This window comes from Vanessa tameamea, chromosome 18 (genome assembly GCF_037043105.1).
Source record: "Vanessa tameamea isolate UH-Manoa-2023 chromosome 18, ilVanTame1 primary haplotype, whole genome shotgun sequence".
In the NCBI taxonomy this organism is placed as follows: Eukaryota; Metazoa; Arthropoda; class Insecta; order Lepidoptera; family Nymphalidae; genus Vanessa; species Vanessa tameamea.
In genome coordinates, this window is record NC_087326.1 from 7,698,122 (window position 1) to 7,718,443 (window position 20,322).

At 30.6% G+C, this 20,322-nt stretch overlaps 2 protein-coding genes across 3 annotated transcripts in view; one reads left to right on the forward strand and one right to left on the reverse strand.

Annotated features, from left to right (window-relative positions):
- Positions 1 to 686: 686 nt before the first annotated feature.
- The window catches only part of LOC113399902 (alpha-amylase 2-like), a 157,235-nt gene continuing 137,599 nt past the window's right edge, over positions 687 to 20,322 (reverse strand). The window contains exons 1-9 of one of the 2 annotated variants that reach the window (XM_026639176.2): positions 6,897 to 6,986; positions 6,141 to 6,317; positions 5,283 to 5,434; positions 4,234 to 4,414; positions 3,962 to 4,077; positions 3,228 to 3,735; positions 1,560 to 1,760; positions 1,255 to 1,416; positions 687 to 801 (exon numbers count right to left, since the gene is read on the reverse strand). In XM_026639176.2, the coding sequence (XP_026494961.2) occupies positions 790 to 801; positions 1,255 to 1,416; positions 1,560 to 1,760; positions 3,228 to 3,735; positions 3,962 to 4,077; positions 4,234 to 4,414; positions 5,283 to 5,434; positions 6,141 to 6,317; positions 6,897 to 6,899 (1,512 nt within the window). In that variant the 5' untranslated portion in view covers positions 6,900 to 6,986 and the 3' untranslated portion in view covers positions 687 to 789. Of the gene's footprint in view, positions 802 to 1,254; positions 1,417 to 1,559; positions 1,761 to 3,227; positions 3,736 to 3,961; positions 4,078 to 4,233; positions 4,415 to 5,282; positions 5,435 to 6,140; positions 6,318 to 6,896; positions 6,987 to 20,322 lie in introns of those variants that run through there. The other variant, XM_064217748.1, reaches the window with a different exon arrangement.
- Positions 9,433 to 17,964, forward strand: LOC113399949 (protein twisted gastrulation). The gene is made up of 5 exons (XM_026639273.2): positions 9,433 to 9,856; positions 10,182 to 10,388; positions 11,759 to 11,894; positions 12,920 to 12,988; positions 16,508 to 17,964. Exons 1-5 carry the CDS (start codon positions 9,655 to 9,657, stop codon positions 16,614 to 16,616), a joined length of 723 nt encoding a protein of 240 aa, XP_026495058.1. The 5' UTR covers positions 9,433 to 9,654; the 3' UTR covers positions 16,617 to 17,964.

Here is a 20,322-nt window from a genome sequence, read left to right on the forward strand (position 1 = left end):
ATAAATAAGTTTGTAATAAATCTTATTCCATGTTTTATGTATTAGTTATAACTCTAGTTGGAAGGTACTTGTCTTACATGAGATGATCCTTTTATTCTAAAATACCATCGTCTTTCAAAATCACTATTTTTGAAGACCTATATTTATTCGCTTCCACATTTTCCACTAAGTTCTGGTCCTTAACATTGCAATCCTAACATGACACGAGGCTAATGCATCAATGCGTGTAGTAGGCATCGCACAATAATACCTTTTTTTATTTACAGTATATAAAGAGCAAGATATGTTTCAATTTAAGGATTACATCATTGGTACTTGTATCAACTTTAATCAAAATTATCTCAATATTGTTATCGACGAATTTACTTATTCATTTATTTCTTCTACACGCTAGAATTATTTGATTGATGTACATAAGTACCAACATCCATCCCTCTTTTGTGCTAAATTCTAAAGAAAAGTACGGTAATTTGCATTATTGTAAGTACTTAATGGAAATTTGTCATAATCAGTTATTTTTTATATTTTTTAATTCAAGTTTATAACAAAACGTAATTATTTAGAAATTCTGTTTTACTGTATCTGAATTTACAAGTTCGTAAACGTTTATCTAACTAAAAGTAATTAAAATAGATAAAGTAATGAAGAATTGTATAGGATCTAAATCTAGAAAATGAAAACAATAGTTAGACTTATAAAGTGTTTTTTTATTCAATTTCATGAAGGTATCCTTGTGTGCAGCACTTCATTAAATTCATTCTTCACACTTGGGTACGTGTCGTCACATCTTTACAAACGACTCTGAAATAAATTTGAATAGATGAACTGATAGGTCAAAGAAGACAGATAGACAGACAAACAGCTATGAAAGTGCTCATATGAAAACTAATTTATAAAAGTCTAAGCGAAAATGCCATTTAAAATAAAACGCAGGTATGTCCGTCGTTTTATTTAAAGTAGCTTATGATAGAGTTGCATTTTGCACTAACTTTTACAGTTTCTGTTTCCCGTTTTCGATTTGATTCCATAAATAGTAAGTAAGACGACAAAAGCCTAAAGCCCAAAAGGCCTTTGGGCTTTTGTCGTCCTACAGTCATCATAAGCTTTATGTTTAATTGAAAATATAAATAAGAAAAAAGTCATTCCTTAAAAAATAGATAAAATAGATTAAAATTGTTTTTACGTATACTACTAATACTAAACGGCAGGATTATAAAGTATCAATTCTCATATTTTTAGGTAAGATATATTTACATCAGATCCAACGTGTATAGCAATAAACATGTCATAATCTTGTGGGCTGATGGTTATCCATGCTCGACCATCGCTACCAACTGTAATGGTCTTGCCGCTACAGGAATTATTAACTTTGGCACCAGATATTACGTCGCAATATCTACCAGCAGGAAGGCAAGTCTGAAATTAGAAAATATACGAAAAACTCTTACCCAAAAATTATACTGATATTATTCTAATGATACTACTCTTCTTCAAAATGATTCTATTAAAATATTTTCTAAAACTGACTCACATTTGTTTCAGAATTTTAAACTCTATACCTGTAGGTTCTGGTTCAGACTCAAATTTTCTCCATTAATCGCGATGAAAGCTCTGCTCCCACGGCAAAATGCAATTTGATTATTACCGTTATCCCACCAGTTAGTAACTTGTGTGTTACCTGCTACGTTACGGAAACCGACCATACTATGAATCTGTCTCCATCTGTGCTGACAAACCCAACCATTACCACATGAACCGTCCTGAAAAATACCTTAAATTTGTAACAAAAACTTTTATATAAATATGAGAGTAACATTTTTATTGTGTTGCCTTATTATTGATTGGTTTATATTTAAATGTTTATTAACTTATGTATTACAAATTATAATTGAAAATAGAGTCTTTATAACCGACTTCAAAAAAGGAAGGTCTCATTGATATTGGACGATTGTTAATTTTTTTTATTTGAAGCGTACAGTGAGTCAAATTTTTGGAGCCGGTTTTTAAACAGTATATTTTATCTTTATCTTTACATAGTATAAAACAAAGTCGCTTTCTCTGTCCCTATGTCCTATAGGAGCTCTCTAGCGAGGGAAATAACAATCCATACTTCCATACTATCCATACTTCTATACTAATATTATAAATGCGAAAGTAACTGTCTGTCTGTCTCGCTTTCACGCCAAAACTACTGGACCGATTTAAATGAAATTTGGTACACAAATAGTCTAGAGCCTGAGAAAGGACATAGGCATAGACTTTTTATTTGGAAAAAACGTGCTGTAAAGGGTTGAAAAGGGGGATGAAAGGTTGTAAGTTGTTGAAAGTATTGTCATGTTTAGAATTTTTAGAACTAGAAGCATAAAACTTATATTTTAGGCAGTACTCTTATAAAATAACATATCATGACACCCACTCCGGAGGGAATTTTGGATATTCTACCCCTAAATGGGTGAAATAGGGGTTGAACGTTCGTATGGAGTTTTTTAAGTTAGAAACATGAAACTTTATTTTTGGGATAATGATTAAAAAGGAGTAGATACTTATTTAAGTGTTTCTGGATATTTTACGCCTAAGGGGAAAAATAGAGATTGACATTTCGTATACAGGTTAGTCTGGAAGTCCGTCATTTTGAAGTTAGAAGCATAAAATTTTATTTTTGGGCTACCGATTAAAAATATTTTGATATGTGTTTAAGCGTTTCTGGTTATTTTACGCCAAAGGGGAGAAATAAAGTTTGACATTTCGTATATAGGATAGTTTGGAAGACCGTCAATTTTGAAGTTAGAAGTATGAAACTTTATTTTTGAGCTACTGATTAAAAATGAGTAGATACGTATTTAAGCATTTCTTGATATTTTAAGCCTAAAGGGTAAAATAGGTGTTAACATTTCGTATTCAGGTTAGTCTGGAAGTCTGTCATTTTGAAGTTAGAAGGTCGAAATTTTATTGTTGGGCTACCGATTAAATATGAGTTGATTCGCATTTAAGCGTTTCTGGATATTCTACCCTAAGGGCTGAAATACACACCAATGTGGTATACAAAGAGGTATTACATTAACGTAACATTTTAATTTAATTTGTAAATATATTCATATTCTACGTGGGCAAAGCCGCAGGTAACAGCTAGTTATATTACAATTTGTGAGAAACTATTAGAATATTGATATTTATATGAAAAATAATAAAGCGGAATTTTTAATTTATACGTATTACGTAAAACTTACAGAATTTATTGATGGAGATATAATGTTTTGGTTGCTATCCATAGGTGGGCCTATTTCAGAATCCCAGAAACGGAAGCTACTCATAATTTGTGGTTCTCCGTATGGATGTGCTAATAGAAAACCTATAGCAGCCTTGTATGGTTTTGGTTCTTTGTACGTCAAAATACCACCACCTCCGCCATGACCTCTTTCATTATCATGATTATCAATGAAAGTTAGAGAGTCTCTAGTGTCTAATAGGCCCCAAGCTGGTCCCCAGGTGGACAACCATCTTAAGGCATTATTACCTCGGAAAGCTTTACTAAGTTCCAACCCAACTTTAAATTCTGTCACAGCACCGATCGGAGTGTATTCGTCTCTGCTGATTGCTTCGCCTCCATAATCAATAACTTCTTGGTAAATATATGGACGAGCATTTTGGGGGAAGCCATGTGAGGTGTTCAAATTTTTTAGTCTATCATAGATGATTTTTAAGTCTTCCGGCCACATGTGTTTAGCGGCGTCGATTCTAATAAATAGAAAAACACATTACATAAGTTATTTGGTTAGATTGTATTATTTTCTATTACATTCAAAACTATGTTTATGCACTAAAACAACAAAGAATTTACAAATAAAACTAATGGCATTTTCTTATAATCATGATCTTATTTTCGGAAAAATATTTATGATAGTTTAGTGAAAAGAATTATATTGCACATAAAATGGGCGATAAGTAAAGGTCACATCCATACCTAAATCCAGCTACACCAAGGTCAATAAGCTCGTTCATAAAATTAACAATCATCTGTCTAACATGCTCATTTTTTTGGTCTAAATCCTTTAGGCCAACGAGTTCACAATTTCGTACCTGCAAAATATGATAAATCCTATACAATTTTCTGCTTTCTAGAAAATTAATTTTATATTTAAAGTAAGTCGATGTTTGCCAGGATCTTCCTTTTCAAATTAATGTATTATGTATAATAATGTAATGGTAAAAATTTTTTTTTTGAGGAATACTCACCCTCCAAGCATTAGTAACATAGTCAGATCCTGTTATACCACAAGGCGGCCAATTAAAATGCTCCCGCCTATACGGTACTGCGGGATAGTACCACTCTCTGAAGATTCCAGTATTACCAGCCGTGCCCACGTTTTCTGGAGGTTCACCCGTCATGTGATTGATGACTGCATCCACATATATCCTTAAAAATGTAATATTATAATCAATGAAAATTTAATAAAACTTGCCGTCGGAGTTTTTATATAGTGCATAGAGTCTCCATACTCTAGATAGAGTCTATATTGACAAACAAGATTAAAAAAATAACTTCGGTACTTTCACACAAAGTAAAGTATAGTAATGTTCTACTATTACAACCATAAGAGGAAAAAAGCCACATAATCAACATTTAACGGCAAAGTCAAATGCGACGCGACATCGCGGTCCAGAGCTTGATTAATCTATGATATTCACTATGGATTTGCGATAAAATGGCGTTTTGAACGTCGACGAAACTTATTGGAATGTTTGGAAGTAAAATTAAAGTGGAAATAGATAGTTAAGTGTTGTATTATAAACAAATCTATATTAATTATAAACTCTTTGTAGTACACAATAAAGCTGAGTTATTAGAAAATTGCATGAAATATAATACGTAAATCTATGGTTTGTTTATCTTTTTCCTATTTTCATTGGAATAGGTTATGGTACGCTTAAACCATGTACCTTTTCCTCAAAGGGAGAGGAGGCCAGCCCATCAGTGGGAAATCTACAGGCTGTTAATGTAAGACGCATATTTAAAAATATTGCTTTTAAAATTATAACATCTTCAACTTTGCTTCTATTATTTATATTTAAGTTGTGATTTTTTAATGTAAAATATTGACTTATTAATAATTAATAAATCGGATAAATAAGTAATATGTGCTTGAGGTGTGGATAACATAATAATATATTCTTTATATGTAATAATATCGTAGGATTAAGATACGTAGGAGATTGATCGGTATGGATAGCAAGATTGCAAACTGTTACGAGTGGTTAGACTTGTGTGCTTATAACCTTGTTACCTTACTCCCACTGCGTTGCATCGTCGCACCATATTTGCAAATTGTCTTTCATTACCAGAGCGTGTTACCAGTTCGTAAGACATGGGTTGATATCTCTCCCACCATGGTCTGTTGTATGCTCGCAGCACCACGTTCTCATTAGGTGGAGATATCTATTGTAAAATATATATTTTGTCTTTAGTTGCTACGTAGGTACCTACATATCTATGTCACAATAAATTATAATAGTTCGGACGTACAAATTTTCCGCTTCGCACTGGTGGCATATAATCTATTCCACTAAAAAAGGATAAAATCCAAATAAACAACATTTGACTTCGAAATGACGCGATATTATTGGTTGAAAGCTTGAATAATCTAAGTTAATCATCATGTTTTTGCGAAAAATGGCGTTTTGAACATTGGAACTTTGGAAGTAAATTTAAAGTGGATATGAGTAGTTAGGTGTAATAGTGATTTATTATAAATAAAGAAATTTAGTCAAGAAATGTTAGTAGTGTATAGCTGAGCCTTTATAAAATTGCAAGGAATAAGTAGTTTTAAGGTCTGTTTATTCTTTCGTCAAAAGGAATAGACTATATCTATTATGTTGTAGACATTTTTTGGAACTGTTCGAAGCAAACATTATTTTCATTTAACTATACATACAAACAGACGCGGCAGTTGTTGCAGAAATAAATATATTATCATGAACATGGACAATCTTTATATTTTTAATGATAACTGCCGGTATTTCGTCGCATTGAATAAACGATATTAAGTCGATTAAGCTTTTATCGTTAATTAGGAAATACTAATGATAACACTTACCACCAGAGTAGTTTGATTTAAAATAATGAATAGTATAATTAAAGTAACCTGAATGCCAGCATATCCTTTAGGTCCTAGAAATCTTTCACACTCGTCAGCAATATCATCCCATTTCCATTCGAAGAGGTGGACGTTAACGGACCTTCCCGGTGCATAGTGTGGGTTTTTGTATGCACTGAGAAGCGTCGCAGACGCCAGGCAAATAAATACAACTGATAACTGCCCCTAAAATGTTAAAGTATATTCGTACATATTTATTTGCATGCTATTATTTGCGGACTGAAGTGAAACCTGTATCTTACATGAATGAATTGAATTGAAAATAATAATCGGATTGCAAGACCTTATTAAAGATTTGATGACAAAGTAAAATTGAAATTGAAACTATATAAATAAAAAAACAAGTGTTTGAATTAAATGAATTTAATAAATATTTTACAACCATACCTACATATAATTTAATGTTTACAACATAGTAATAGTATAATATATATGAACCCGAATTATCAAACTGAATAAATAGACTTTTTTTTATTACGAGGATCGTGCAAACATGACATTGTTTTGGTTACTATTTATAACAACGAACGCGAAAAACGTAAATCATTTTTAATTGAATTTCATGCTGAAATGTAATTCGCTTTAAATTTAATTATCATATCCGTACTCAGCTAGACAAAATACATACCTATGTATAAAAAAAAACAAGGAAAAAACCGGTAGGGGCCATACCAGTTTCTGCCTCGAAATATCTACTACTGATTTCGGAACTTAAAATAATAGAAGTACTAAGTAGGTTCTTACCATGCGTGCACTCTTGTCAGAAAATCAAAACTCTTTGGTCAACATATAACTTATTACTCAAATCGATTTGATTCTAGTGATAACAACGACAAAAAAATGTAGATGTTTTTATGCATAATGGTTAATCAGGTTATCTTGAATTAATCCCTTTACGTCATTATTGCGCGATTCATGTCAATACGAGTTTAACATTTATTTATCAAAAATTAAGTAAGTATGTATGCAATTCTTTATAAACTATGAATTCTATTTGTAAATACATATATTTTTATAATATAGAATTAATGGATATTGGATATTGGTAAGACATATTAACCATTCCTTACATCGACAATGCGAAATCAACCTTGAGAGTTTACATGTTATGGCATATTAAAAAACATGCAATTAATTACTATAAATAACTAAAGCTTGCGTTACTCAGTGATACAGTAAGTTAAGAATAATAGCAGATATTATCTACCAAATGCAAACAAACAAATAATGTAAATAACTACTTGTTCTTCTTTTTATTACTAGCTACACATCTCGTCTTCGCGTTAAAATATGGGTTAGATGGTAAAACATAAGTTCAGAGTCATCGATCAACATATTCAACAATCATCATGTTTCAATGAATTCTCAAAATATCATAATGATACACCTAAGCCTTCCTCGCTAATCACTCCGTTGTTGAAAGATGCATCAAAGTCCATTTGGCAATTCTGGAGTTTAAGGCATTGAGACAGACAGAAAGATCAGAGAAAGACGTGTCGGGGAGGATTTTTAAATTATTATTTAGTGATTAAATATTTTTAGAAAATCGTTATATAAATTTACTAGCGACCCCACCCGGCTTCTCACGGGTGCAGTGCTGATATTAAATATAATAGAGAAATACTGACCATTTAAGAGGTTTCTAATGTGATGTCGTAAATAAACACAATATTTTGCACCTTAAAAAGGTCTACAATAAAATCAGCAATAGTTTATGTCTCTTAGGGATTACATCACATTAGGAATCTCTAAAATTATTAGTGTTTCTATACTATATTATGCATGTATTAAACCTTCCTCTTGAATCCTAATCCTATCTAATAAAAAAGCCGCATCAAAATCCGTTGCGAAGTTTTAAAAATCTAAGTATACATAGGGACAGACAGACAGCGGGAAGCATCTTTGTTTTATAATACATATGTAGTGATTATAGACGTATAGTATGGGTCGAATTTACACTTAGGTAAACTTCCTACACAAAAATGCATGCAGGCATGAATGCTTTAGAAAATTAGCAATGTCATCAACTATTTTTATTTAATTCTAAAATGTAGCGATGTAATAATGAATTTGATTACTGGTCTGTGTACCTGGATATACAACATAACCTAGACTTTTCGTCAAAACTCATTCATTCTTCACATTACTAATTTAATTTAACTTGAATTACAATAATTTAAGTGTTACTCTGTCCGAAACTTCTCAAAAGTTTTATTATATATAATGGGTTGTGTGATGTAAATAAAATTATACCTATAAAATTAACATTATACATTTCACTTCACTCAACATTCAATCTTTCGTTCACTTTCCGAGCCACAGACAATAAAACACAACATGGATCTTTGGCGCTTGAATGACATTGACAGAAGGGCGTATTTGTAGCCCTAGGGTTACCGGTTAATAAAATCTTCTCACATTTAGAAAACATATCTAGTTCATTATCAAGTGAGTAATGGACGCATTGGAAAATATGACTATTATATATGACTACCGAATAGTTTTTATCAAGAAAATCATTAAATTTACTTTAGTTTATTTTACTATAATTATGTTTTAATGAATGAAGCGGTCGCGTTTAGCAGTCTTCGTCAACAACATCTTGACTTCATTACTATACTATGGTGCAACAATTTTACTTATGACATAAACAAATACGTGAAGAAAATAAAATACCTACTACCATCAGTTATTGGATGGATGGAAATTTAGGATTCCCAATTAAATATGGTATCACTTATTTGTTGCAGCGGCACTAAAATCTGAAAATTTGGATTATTTCTGCCAGGAGTGACATATTCTAAAATAATTCTGAATTGAAGTCACTCCAACTGCATTATTTACAGTGGAACATTTTAAAATAGTAATGAAGTTGGAGAGAGAATTATCATACATGTTGCAAAACTGGTTTTTGGTATTTTGTTTGCCTTTATCTAGTGTAACCGTTGAAAAATCATTTTTTCAAGTAAGTATTGAAAAAATATAAATTACGGAATAGATTACTAATTTTCAGAACCGAATGTTAACCGAGATAAAACTTATTTAAAATAAGCACGAGAATCTTTTTCCGAAATAAAAAAATACGATAATTTTGATATAAGTAAAATGGCAAGTACAAACGCCTTTATTGTTTTATTTTGTCTCTATAAAAATTAGTAGTTATATTGTTTTTTATTTAGACCTATATTTGTATTTTAGGTGAGATTAGGGGAAGATATACAACACTTATACTGGGCAACACTGACATACCATTGATATTCACGGTCTGCGTCTGCGCTTGCTTCTTACTTGAACTCAAGAATCGAGAGTTGAGCTTAAAGAGGATCTGTCAATTTTCATTCATTAAGCAATAATAACGCGCTGTGTTTGCATCTAAACAAATTAAGGATACAAGTTTAGGATGTTCAAAATCGAATCGAATTAAATAACATTTTAAAATAAAATCGTGCTTTCATTGATATTGACTTTCATTTTCAAAAGTTAGATTTTAATTGTAATTAAAATGTCAAAAAAAATGATCTTTGTTTTAGCATTTTTATGCGTCTTTTCTGTGATTTATGCTTGCAATGAAGCTATTTGTGCCAGTGTTGTTTCTAAGTGTATGCTCACACAATCCTGCAAATGTGACTTAAAAGACTGCTCGTGTTGCAAAGATTGTTTTAACTGTCTCAGTTATTTATACAGCGAATGTTGCAGTTGTGTTGGTAAGTAATAAAATTACGCACATAAATTAATTATACGTAATAACATTATCTTACAATATTTTAAGGAATATCACTTAAAAAAGACTTGACAAATTCTTGATATCTTTAGTACACTTTTCTTTATTTATTTGTAATTGCAATGTTTTGTATTTGTTCTTGTAATTACGATATTTTTATATTATATTAAACATGTATTGGTTGTTATAGTGATTATTATCATTGTATATTACATATAACCACATCTTTCAAGTACTTAATGTATGATTTCATGAAAAATCATCATTTTGTATATTCCATATATTAAACAATAATATATTGTCTTTAGATATGTGCCCTAAACCAAATGATACACATACGGAACTCTCAAAGTCTTCCTACGTTGAGGAGATGCCGGATAGTGTTCCAGGACTGTTTGCTGCATTAACTAGTGCTCCTGACCAAGAGCAAAGGTGGCTATCAATAACATACCCTATGGATATTGATGTGTCTGCTTATAGACCCACTCCTGAAAGACAACTGGTGTATCATATGCGTAAGTGACAATACAAAACATATTATTCACATTTAAGTTAGAATTTTCTGTTTAAAAAATTTTATATATAATATAGGCAGAATAGATATACCTTCTGGTGGTATATGATCACCATCTTGGTATAATTTAGATGCTCTACAGACCTTAAACAAGCATGTGTTAATATTTTATTTAATATAAAGTTTATAAGTAATAATCAGTTCATTTGCTTTTTAAAATAAAATAACAATTTAATTATATTCATGTGACTGAATACATTTTTGCCATATTAAATTTTTACCAACCCATATGTTGATTTTATAGTTGTTGTTGTCTATGATCTTTTTATTGTTCACAAATTAATTATCTTTAATAATCTAAAAAAGTTTGATTATTAAAGAAAATTTGCAAATATCAACTTCAATGAAGTCCTCCACACAATGTTAGAGATACTGAGATAAATAAACTTATAGAATAATAATTATTCATGTAAAAATTGTAAAAGATATAAATATAAATAAATAAAATAACCAATTAATACACTAAAATAAATAATCACGTCTAAAATGAAACAGGAACATCAAGGAAAGAGTTTTTATATTATTATTCTTATCTAAAATATCATAAGTCTATATTTAAAGTATATTTTACTGACTGTTGAAAAACACCTGCACTTGTTTTTTAAACAAATGAAACCCCACAGAGATGAGAAATCTTGTTTAATGACTCATCTCCATGGAATGTCCTACCTGTGCATATTTCCACTTATTTCTAGTGATAATGTAATCCTCTGATAACTTATTTAAAACTGTTAATTCTTTAAATGTTATCTTTACAATGGCTTACTTTGAATTGTAAAAATGTGTATAGTGTTAAGTTTATAAACTAATAATTTTGTAAAATAATAACTAAGCCAACTTAAATTTCTCAAAGCTAAAATTTTATTTCTATATTATGTTAATTTCGTAATAACTACTTTTCGGTTGATGGGATTTTTATTTTGAATTAAATAGAAATTTTAAGAAACAATAATTAATTACATATCTAATAAATCATCAACAGCCCATCCATACATGTCTTAGTTTAGATCTAATCACTCACAAAACTCCACATTAAATGAATTAAGTTTATAGTCTTATTTGTATTTTTATGCTCTCTTTAATCTTACGTACACGACATTATATTAGCATAATTAAATAGACCAATTATTACATCTTATTAGCACGAGCGTCGCTCACTCATACTAATGCACGCCGATAAAGTTAAAAAAGGATTCACCGTTCAATTTAATTATATGATTTTATTTTGGCTATTCATTTGGATATTCTAACCTATCTGACTATATCAATACAAGCTACGTATGGATTTTTATAAATTATTCCTATTTACAGAGAGCGTCGAGCAAGAATCGGAACCAGTGAGTCGTGACATAGTTACCTTCAACTGTACAGTCGCGTACATGTCGCAGTGCATGTCCTGCGACAAGTGTCGGGCGTCTTGTCGATCGATGGGCGCTAATAGCTTCAGGTATTTTTTTATAGAGTGACTTCTATTAATATTTTATTGAAAATTTGCGTGATTTTTGCTGCTATTTCCATTTTTATTTGTTAACACAAAAGGCTCGTTAATATTTATCAAACAAAATAGACATGTTCTGTTTTTTCTTTGTATATATATATATATGTGTAAACAGGTAGATTAATGAATGATTTTTGGCAATTTTATCGGTGATTGTACTTCATTGTCGTTTTTGGGTATTAATATTCTCCAGCTCTGAGATGAAGTGCGCAACGTACGTGTAATATATATGAATATAATGTATGTATGGTTATGATGCATAACCTTTTCTGGGCGCATGTTGTGCACATGTTTTAAATCACATCATACTTTATGTAGCATTTAACAGGATTGTATTAAATGTTAAGCTACCACCCGTTCGAAAATTAATTCTACCGCGAAGAGCTGGTAAGAAACTCAGTAGTTACTCTTTTCCAATATACGAAATGCAAAGTTATGAAAATTAAATATTTATAAAATACATGTATTATATGTTACATACATTCTGTCTGAATGGTCGGTGGTTTTGTAGTCTTTTTTGCAATTTTGGATTTTCTAGAGTAAAAGGTTGACCGCACTGCTAGGCTAAAACCGCGTCTGCTTGAAAAGGTTTGGAGCTTATTACACCAAGCTGCTACAATGTGTGTGGATAAAATGTGCCAGTTTTATTAACCGATACATACAGATTTCATCATGACTATACATACACGGCGAATTAAATTACAAATATAATTTAAGCAAAAGAATATGCAGTGAAGTTCGCGCGAATTTGAACACGTAATTTTCGTTTGAGATTAACGTGTTCTAACCACTGGGTTATTTAACTTTTTAAATTAATTACTTAAAACTTTACTTCACGTTGATGCAGAAGGTTCGTTTAAACCTTTGTTAAAATTTAAGTATATATTTGAATTTATTTTAGTATTCAAACGTAACAAAGTTAAGAATCTTACTATTTAACTTAAACAAAAAGAATGTTTCTGTTTCATTTCTAGATGGTTCCACGACGGCTGTTGCGAGTGCGTCGGCGATAAGTGTCTATACTACGGCATCAATGAGAGCAGGTACGATTTTACCTTACAACCATACCGTGTTTGCAATAATAAACAAAGATTAAAATAGACTAAACGGAATCGATTTTAAACAAGAAATGTTTGAGGTCATGCGTTGTTGTTTGCATAATACAATACAAATTTAGAACGATAGATTTATGCTTTGATTATTTATATGTCGAGATGGACTGTCAAAGCTATTCGTAGAATAAAATAGTGGCTAATAGTTAACCACTATATACAGTAGTATATAAGTACATGCACACTGATAAAGTTTTGTGACGTTTGGCGAGAGTGCGAGAAATGTTTGTTTTAGTTCTTTTGTTGTACGACATTGTCTAGATATAAAAATAAATTTAGGATTTATGGTTATAGCCAAACAGAAAAAAAATGCAAATAATTTAATCCATCGTTCATATTATATTTAATTTTCACTAACTCTAGTTAGTCAAAATTAAATATGTTTTAGATACCCTTGTCCTTTTTGACGTGTAAATAGGAATATTAGTAATTACTTAAAATGAGGAATTACAAATAAACTAAAAAAAAAAGTTTGACTAATTTCTGAAGCAAATCAGATCAAGATTTTGATTTGATTTGCTTCTTGACCTAGTCTTTTGTAATTCGGATAATATAGTTACCGACGTGTCACACTGTTTAAATTCGTTGGTTCCAGAAGATCCATACCACAAGTCTCTTTTGACTCGTCTTACTATACCACTCCAAAACTTGAATCCTTAAGTCCTCAATTCCGTCCTAGTGAATACTATTTTACCATAAAGGCGATTACAGCTAAATAAATACCAGCACCAAAAATCACCCCTGGTTGAGTGCTTTCTATGCAATGAAAGTCGAAGAGGCTTGTGCATACTTCTATAATGTCATTTTTGATTTAATTAACAAGTATATTCCACTCAAAGCTAAACGCGGTAATGTGGAAAGCGACTCGGGACAAGGAATAGTTGAACTTTTCTCAAATTACTTCTTTAACAGTTTTTCGTCAACTCTTATAGGCAATCAACATCCAATTTCGGCTTGTTGTCGCAATGATGGCTCCATGCAAATTGCCGACCTAAGTCACATTGAAATAAACGATTCCACAGTGGAACACTTGCTTAGGTTGGACCTCTATAAGTCTGCTGGTCCCGATGGTCCCCCAGCTATCTTTTTAATACGTTGAGCTCAATCTATCAATGCCCCTATTGCTTTTCTTTTCCATAAAAGTCTGGAAGAGGGTGTTGTACCTGCTTTATGGAAATCTGCCTTTATCACTCCTATTTTGAAGAAGGGAAACAGGAAGTTTGTTGACAATTACAGACCAATATCCAAATTATGTTTAATAGCCAAAATATTTGAACGAATAATTTATGACCAAGTTTATGACTCACTTCGTTCCTCATTTAGCTCTCAACAGCATGGTCTTCTCCGTGGAAGGTCTACCACGTCTAACTTGCTATTAATCAATGATTTTCTGACCGAACATATGGAAAACAGAGAGCAAGTCGACGTGATTTATACTGACTTTAACAAAGCGTTCGACCGAATTGATCACTTGTTACTACTGGAGAAATTATTTGATGTTGGTATACGTGGTGATCTCTTTAGATAGTTTAGCTCTTATGTGGACAAAAGAACACAAACTGTTGTGTTGAATGGTTATAAATCTTCTCCGTGTCTTATTCCTTCTGGAGTTCCCCAAGGATCAATATTGGGTCCTTTATTATTTATTATTTTTATCAACGACATTGAGTCTTGCTTCTTAAATTCACACCATCTTCTATTTGCTGATGATTTGAAAATTTTCTGTGTTGTCAACGATCCTATCCATCAGTCACAGCTTCAATCGGATTTGTCAAGGCTAGGGGATTATTGCACTTTGAATAAGTTAGATTTGAATGTGTCAAAATGTTTTTTTTACCTCTTATACACGAAAAACTAATAAGTATATATCATCTTATTCTTTGTTGTCAACTAACTTACAAAGAACGAATTCTATGCGTGATTTGGGAGTTATTCATGACTTTAAACTTTTATTCAGTTAGCATATTGATTCCATAGTCACTAAAGCTTATAAGGCTTTGGGATTCATTATTCGCATGTCCAAACCTTTCCATCATATAAAATCAATAAAAATCCTATATTGCTCATACGTTCGGACCCACCTAGAGTATGCGTCACAGGTATGGAATAGTAAATCGACTGGAGACGATTCAGAAAAAAATTGTAAATTTTATTAGATATAAATTTCACCTACCTATTGAAATATATGAACAAACGTGTAAACGGATTCATCTGCTCCCACTAAATGTCCGTCGAAGGACCGCAGATATTAACTTCCTTGTAAATATATTAAATAGCCGCATTGACTGCACAGATCTTTTGGGCAAGCTTAATTTGATAACACCTAAAACCATAAATCGACGTCGTCAGCCCCTACTGCATGTCCTAACGGCTAAGACAAATTATAGGCAGAATTATTTTCTGATAAGAGCGTCTGCTAGTCTTAATGAGCTTGTTGAAGTTTGTGAAGATTTTTCTGCAGAAAGCATAATAATGTTAAGCGATACATGACAGAAATGTTTGCAACGACATAGTAATTTTTTAACTTTTTAACTTGTGGTCTAACTGGCTTTTTTTTTAATACAGACTTAGTTTTATATGTATTGTTGTTATTATTATTTTTTTATTTTCCTATTCTCAGGCTCTTTAATGTTATATGTGAGAACTGTTATTGGCCTAACAGTTATTAAGTATTTGTTATTTTTGTTTATCAACGGCTGTATGTTCTCCAATTAAATAAATAAATAAAATTAGTATACATACAAGCTTTGGGAATATACTTTTTATTAAAATAATTTGAAGGATGAACGACGCATTATATTTATTGTATTGTAATAAAAATGATTAATTTAAACAAAGTAAATTTTATAGGGTTATGGGCGTTATAAATAAACTAACATCCAACTTTGAATGTCGATATGTAAGGTAACACTTCACTTTAACTTATTCAATAATAATAATAAATTTTAATTAAAACGTTTAAGTATTCGTAGCTTATTTATGTTATCTATGAAATCTAACTCTCATACGCACCTGTTTCATCACAAGGTCATTTGTGTAATTATCATATAGATCTGCGCAGACGTATCAAGTGTCATACAGGTGCTGCCAATTAATAAATGACGATTTAGTTCTGGTATATTTAGACGATAAATTTTATTATTAGTTATACACCGGTGACTGTATATAAAATTAATTCTCGATTACGTATTACATATAATATTAACTCTGCCTTGGTAAAGGATACCATGGGACAGTCTATAGTATTTAATTATATATATATGTTATGTTTTGACGGCGATCTCGAAATAATTATTGTTTTTTTTTTAAATGCACATATATATGCCCAATGCTTCTTGTTATAACTTATTTTTGTTGTTGAAATCACAGACTGTTCAATTAAATTTTTTTAATAAATAGCCAGGCGGTGAAGATTTATTTAATGTAATATTATTCTTTATAAATTTTCAGATGTCTCGCGTGTCCGGGAGGGAAGGAAAGCTCGGAGGGCGCTATAGACGACGACCTCTCGTATGACGATTTGGATTACGGCGAAGAAGTCGACGCTCAGTCTGTATAAAATGTATTTAATTTATTTCAATAAATATGTGTACAATAGAATAACTTTAAAAATCATGATAATAAAATCACATTTTCATATAGAATAAAAAGTATTAATTATTGTAAGAAAATATTTACAAAAAATTCGACAATTTTAGCATGTGATGTATTTTATTTTAAATTATTTTTAATTATTTACTGTTCACGTTCTATTGAAATGAAATATACATATAACCATGACATATGACAGTTGTTCTACTGTTGTCATAAAATGTTATATAATAGACATTTGTATCTCATCTTAGTGTCTCTCTTTGATCATAACAGTTAAGCCTCAATTGTCCAGAATGTGTATCAGATATTTATTGAAATTGTGTTGATACTGCCTTTTGACATTATTCTAGCAGTGTCGGACTAAGCCCGTCAGAGGCCTGGGGTGGCAAAGCTGAATGATTAATCTTGATGAAATTATGTAGGTACTAAGCACATTTTTAAAGTGTTGTTTAGGATTTGATCAGAGGAACGCGGATGCATTTGGGGCCCCTCCAAGACTGGAGGCCCGGGGCAAGCCGCCCTTTCCGCCCCCCTTTTAGTCCGCCACTGTTTTATCATAAACATATTTGCTTAAAAGTTAATAAACTATAAATTTAGATGTTTATGTAAGGAATAATAAATTTAAAGTAGAACTGGGATGTTCCGCTTCTGACAGGTCTCTCTATTTTTATGTCAGTATACGTTGTTAGTGTGAGCAATGACCAAGAGTAGCTATACTGTTTAAGAAAGTAATGTGTTCGTCTTACAGTGTCAACATGGTTATAACCACCATTCTATAAAATACATTAGTCTTGGTAACACCATGTATACAATTATAGATTTCAATTGCAGGCATTTATAAAGTGGAATGAAAATAATTAAATAAGAAATAAACATTATAATGGATAATCGATGCTGGACCATAATTTAACTTAAAATATCAATTGTCACTTCTAAAACACTAGTTCTATGGCAGAAACATATTGATGTTAAAAGCTATATAATATTATGTATTTTTCATTTACTAAAATGTAGAAAAAATTCAAATTTGTTTTTTTTTAATTAGTTGCAATTAAACTTAATATGATAATATGCTTATAAATATTGTATTGAAATATATTTATTAATACGACTCTAGAAGAATGAACTCAAATAATCACAAACCAGTCTTTTTTATAAGTAAATAAGTTTTTAGGTAAGATTATATAATACAGTAAATAAATTTAAGATTATTTGTAGTCAGCATGTGCCTTCTAGATTAAGTTTCAGTTTCTTTAAATGTGATTAGGCAAAGACTGCTATTAAAAAAAAACAAAAGATCAAACATTTTAAGGATATCTTTTTTTAGATATTTACATAAATTATTATTTTTTTAATTTTATGTGCATAAGAGTAAAATAACAATAAACAAACATTGTTAAGAAATTTGACTAGAAAAATGTTAAAATAGTTTGTGTTGTCGATTGCTAGCCGTACACGAACTGATGAAATAATGTGAAAATGCTTATGCGACAATACATAGCTCTGTACGCGTTGCCTGGCTCGTACAGTTACTAATTTCAAGTTCTGATTCGTGGCTTATGGATAGTAGAAATGTCTACAACATGTATTCAGTAGCTGCTATAGGCTCAGGCTACATATAAAGGATAATAGGGTAAATGTATGAAGATGACAGCCACTATACACACACTGTTTTAATAAAAAATGTAAACTGCGACTTGACAATTCACCTATCCGTAAGCAAAACGAATCGTTATAACAACATTACTTCAAATTTATTCAATATTATTTTCAAATTACAATTTGTTGCAGTGCATATTTGTTATTATAACTCTCAAATAGAATGCCTAAGATTTTTTTGATTACAATATAATAATTTATGTAATATTTAATATAAACTACTTTATTTTCAACGAAGTCCCAACAACGATAAATTCAACCAAGGGCCGGTCTCATAAGAGTCAAAATATGTACAATATTTTGAGCCCTTAAGTGGACTTGCAATATCTGGATTCTGGCTTTAGTCCCAGTGTTCGCCAGCATTTACTCTAAACATATACATATAATATTAAAAATCACCGAATTATGTAACAAACAAGTATGTAAGAAAATTGATAAAAAGTTAGTCATTATTTTATTCAAAATTTTTATTGCCATTTCTATGAATTTGTATGCTTTAATATCATTTAGTGTATTTTTATTGTCCGTCCTTGATGTTTATGATAAGTTAGATAAATTTAATATTAGGTTACTGTTACACTTAAACATATATTTATATATATATAAAGCAACATTTATTATAAGTGTGTCAATAATAAATGTGATTTGGATTTAAAATATAATATATTGATAAGAGTGCTTTGGTCGTTCACATCATGCAGTTATATTCGTAACTTCATTAATATGTTTCAATTTAAATATTACTTGTGAATAGAGCAATGAGTAATCTATACTTAATACATAGAGTTTTTCTGTATGAAGAATCTCTTATATAGAAAGCCTCGAATTTTTTTTTGTACATTTGGTAACCCAAGGAAGTTTTAAGGGAGGTTGAAGCAGTTTAACATCACACTGCTACCCACGGGGGTGGAGCAAGTGTTTTTTTATCTTAAGTGTGACCAGTTTTAAATAATATTTTGTAAGCGTTATTACTATGTGCGGTAAAAATATTATAATTACTGTTAATTATGTGTAATGTTTAATAGACTTGTGTTGATAATTTAAATACAAAATTACTTAACAACTGAAAAAATAAATGATTATAAACACGTTCATTATTTTTAAATGTATATAATATTACGCTACTGTTAGTGCAAAAGGTCATATGTGTATTTAAATAAAAGCGTAATAATTGTTTTTTTCCATATTATATTATTTTTGTATGATTATTATTACCCGTGCCGTCATATAATAAAAAAAAAATGCTGTTTCAAAATGTAACTTATTTATTTGTACATGCAAACTTTTGCACAACAGTAATAAGTGATTGCTTATAAGTCTTCGTTAAATCTCGCAAGTGCCAAACATGTTGCTTGTACAATTAAATGCCATTTGATTATATGATGTATTTATATTTACGCCATTGATTTAGGTCTGACTTAGAATCTCGATTTTAGATTAGTTTTTTTTTTATATTAAGTGCCTTAAATATTTTTGTAAACATTTTATTGAATTTTATATTAAATACATTTTATATAATCCAATTTTTTATTTATTAATAACTACTCGCCCCGGCTTTGCTCGGTTAGAGCTACGTAAAACGTTTGTATTGAAGGACAAGCATAAAAACGAAATGCTTGTCTATTTTGAACCAAGAACCTTGTGGGCGTACGTAGTACATCTCATAAAGATACATAACTATCTAATAAATTATTTAGAAATGCAGAAAGGTCAAAGATACATACATACATTTCTATTTATTAAGATTATATTTAGTACCAATAAATATAAATTAAATAACGTTAATTATAAGGAAAACGATTTGTTTTAAATTTAGTTCACTCCTAATGTATCTATATGATAAAGAATCATATAATCGATTAGAAATTACATAATAATGTTAAGTAGTGAAGACCGCCTCAAATATTAGATAAGTACATGCCTAGGGAGCGTTATCTGCCTCATTAATCATAAACGATCGATAGGGGGCTGCGTAACCAGCTTATCTATACAACATCATTGATTTTTTTTTA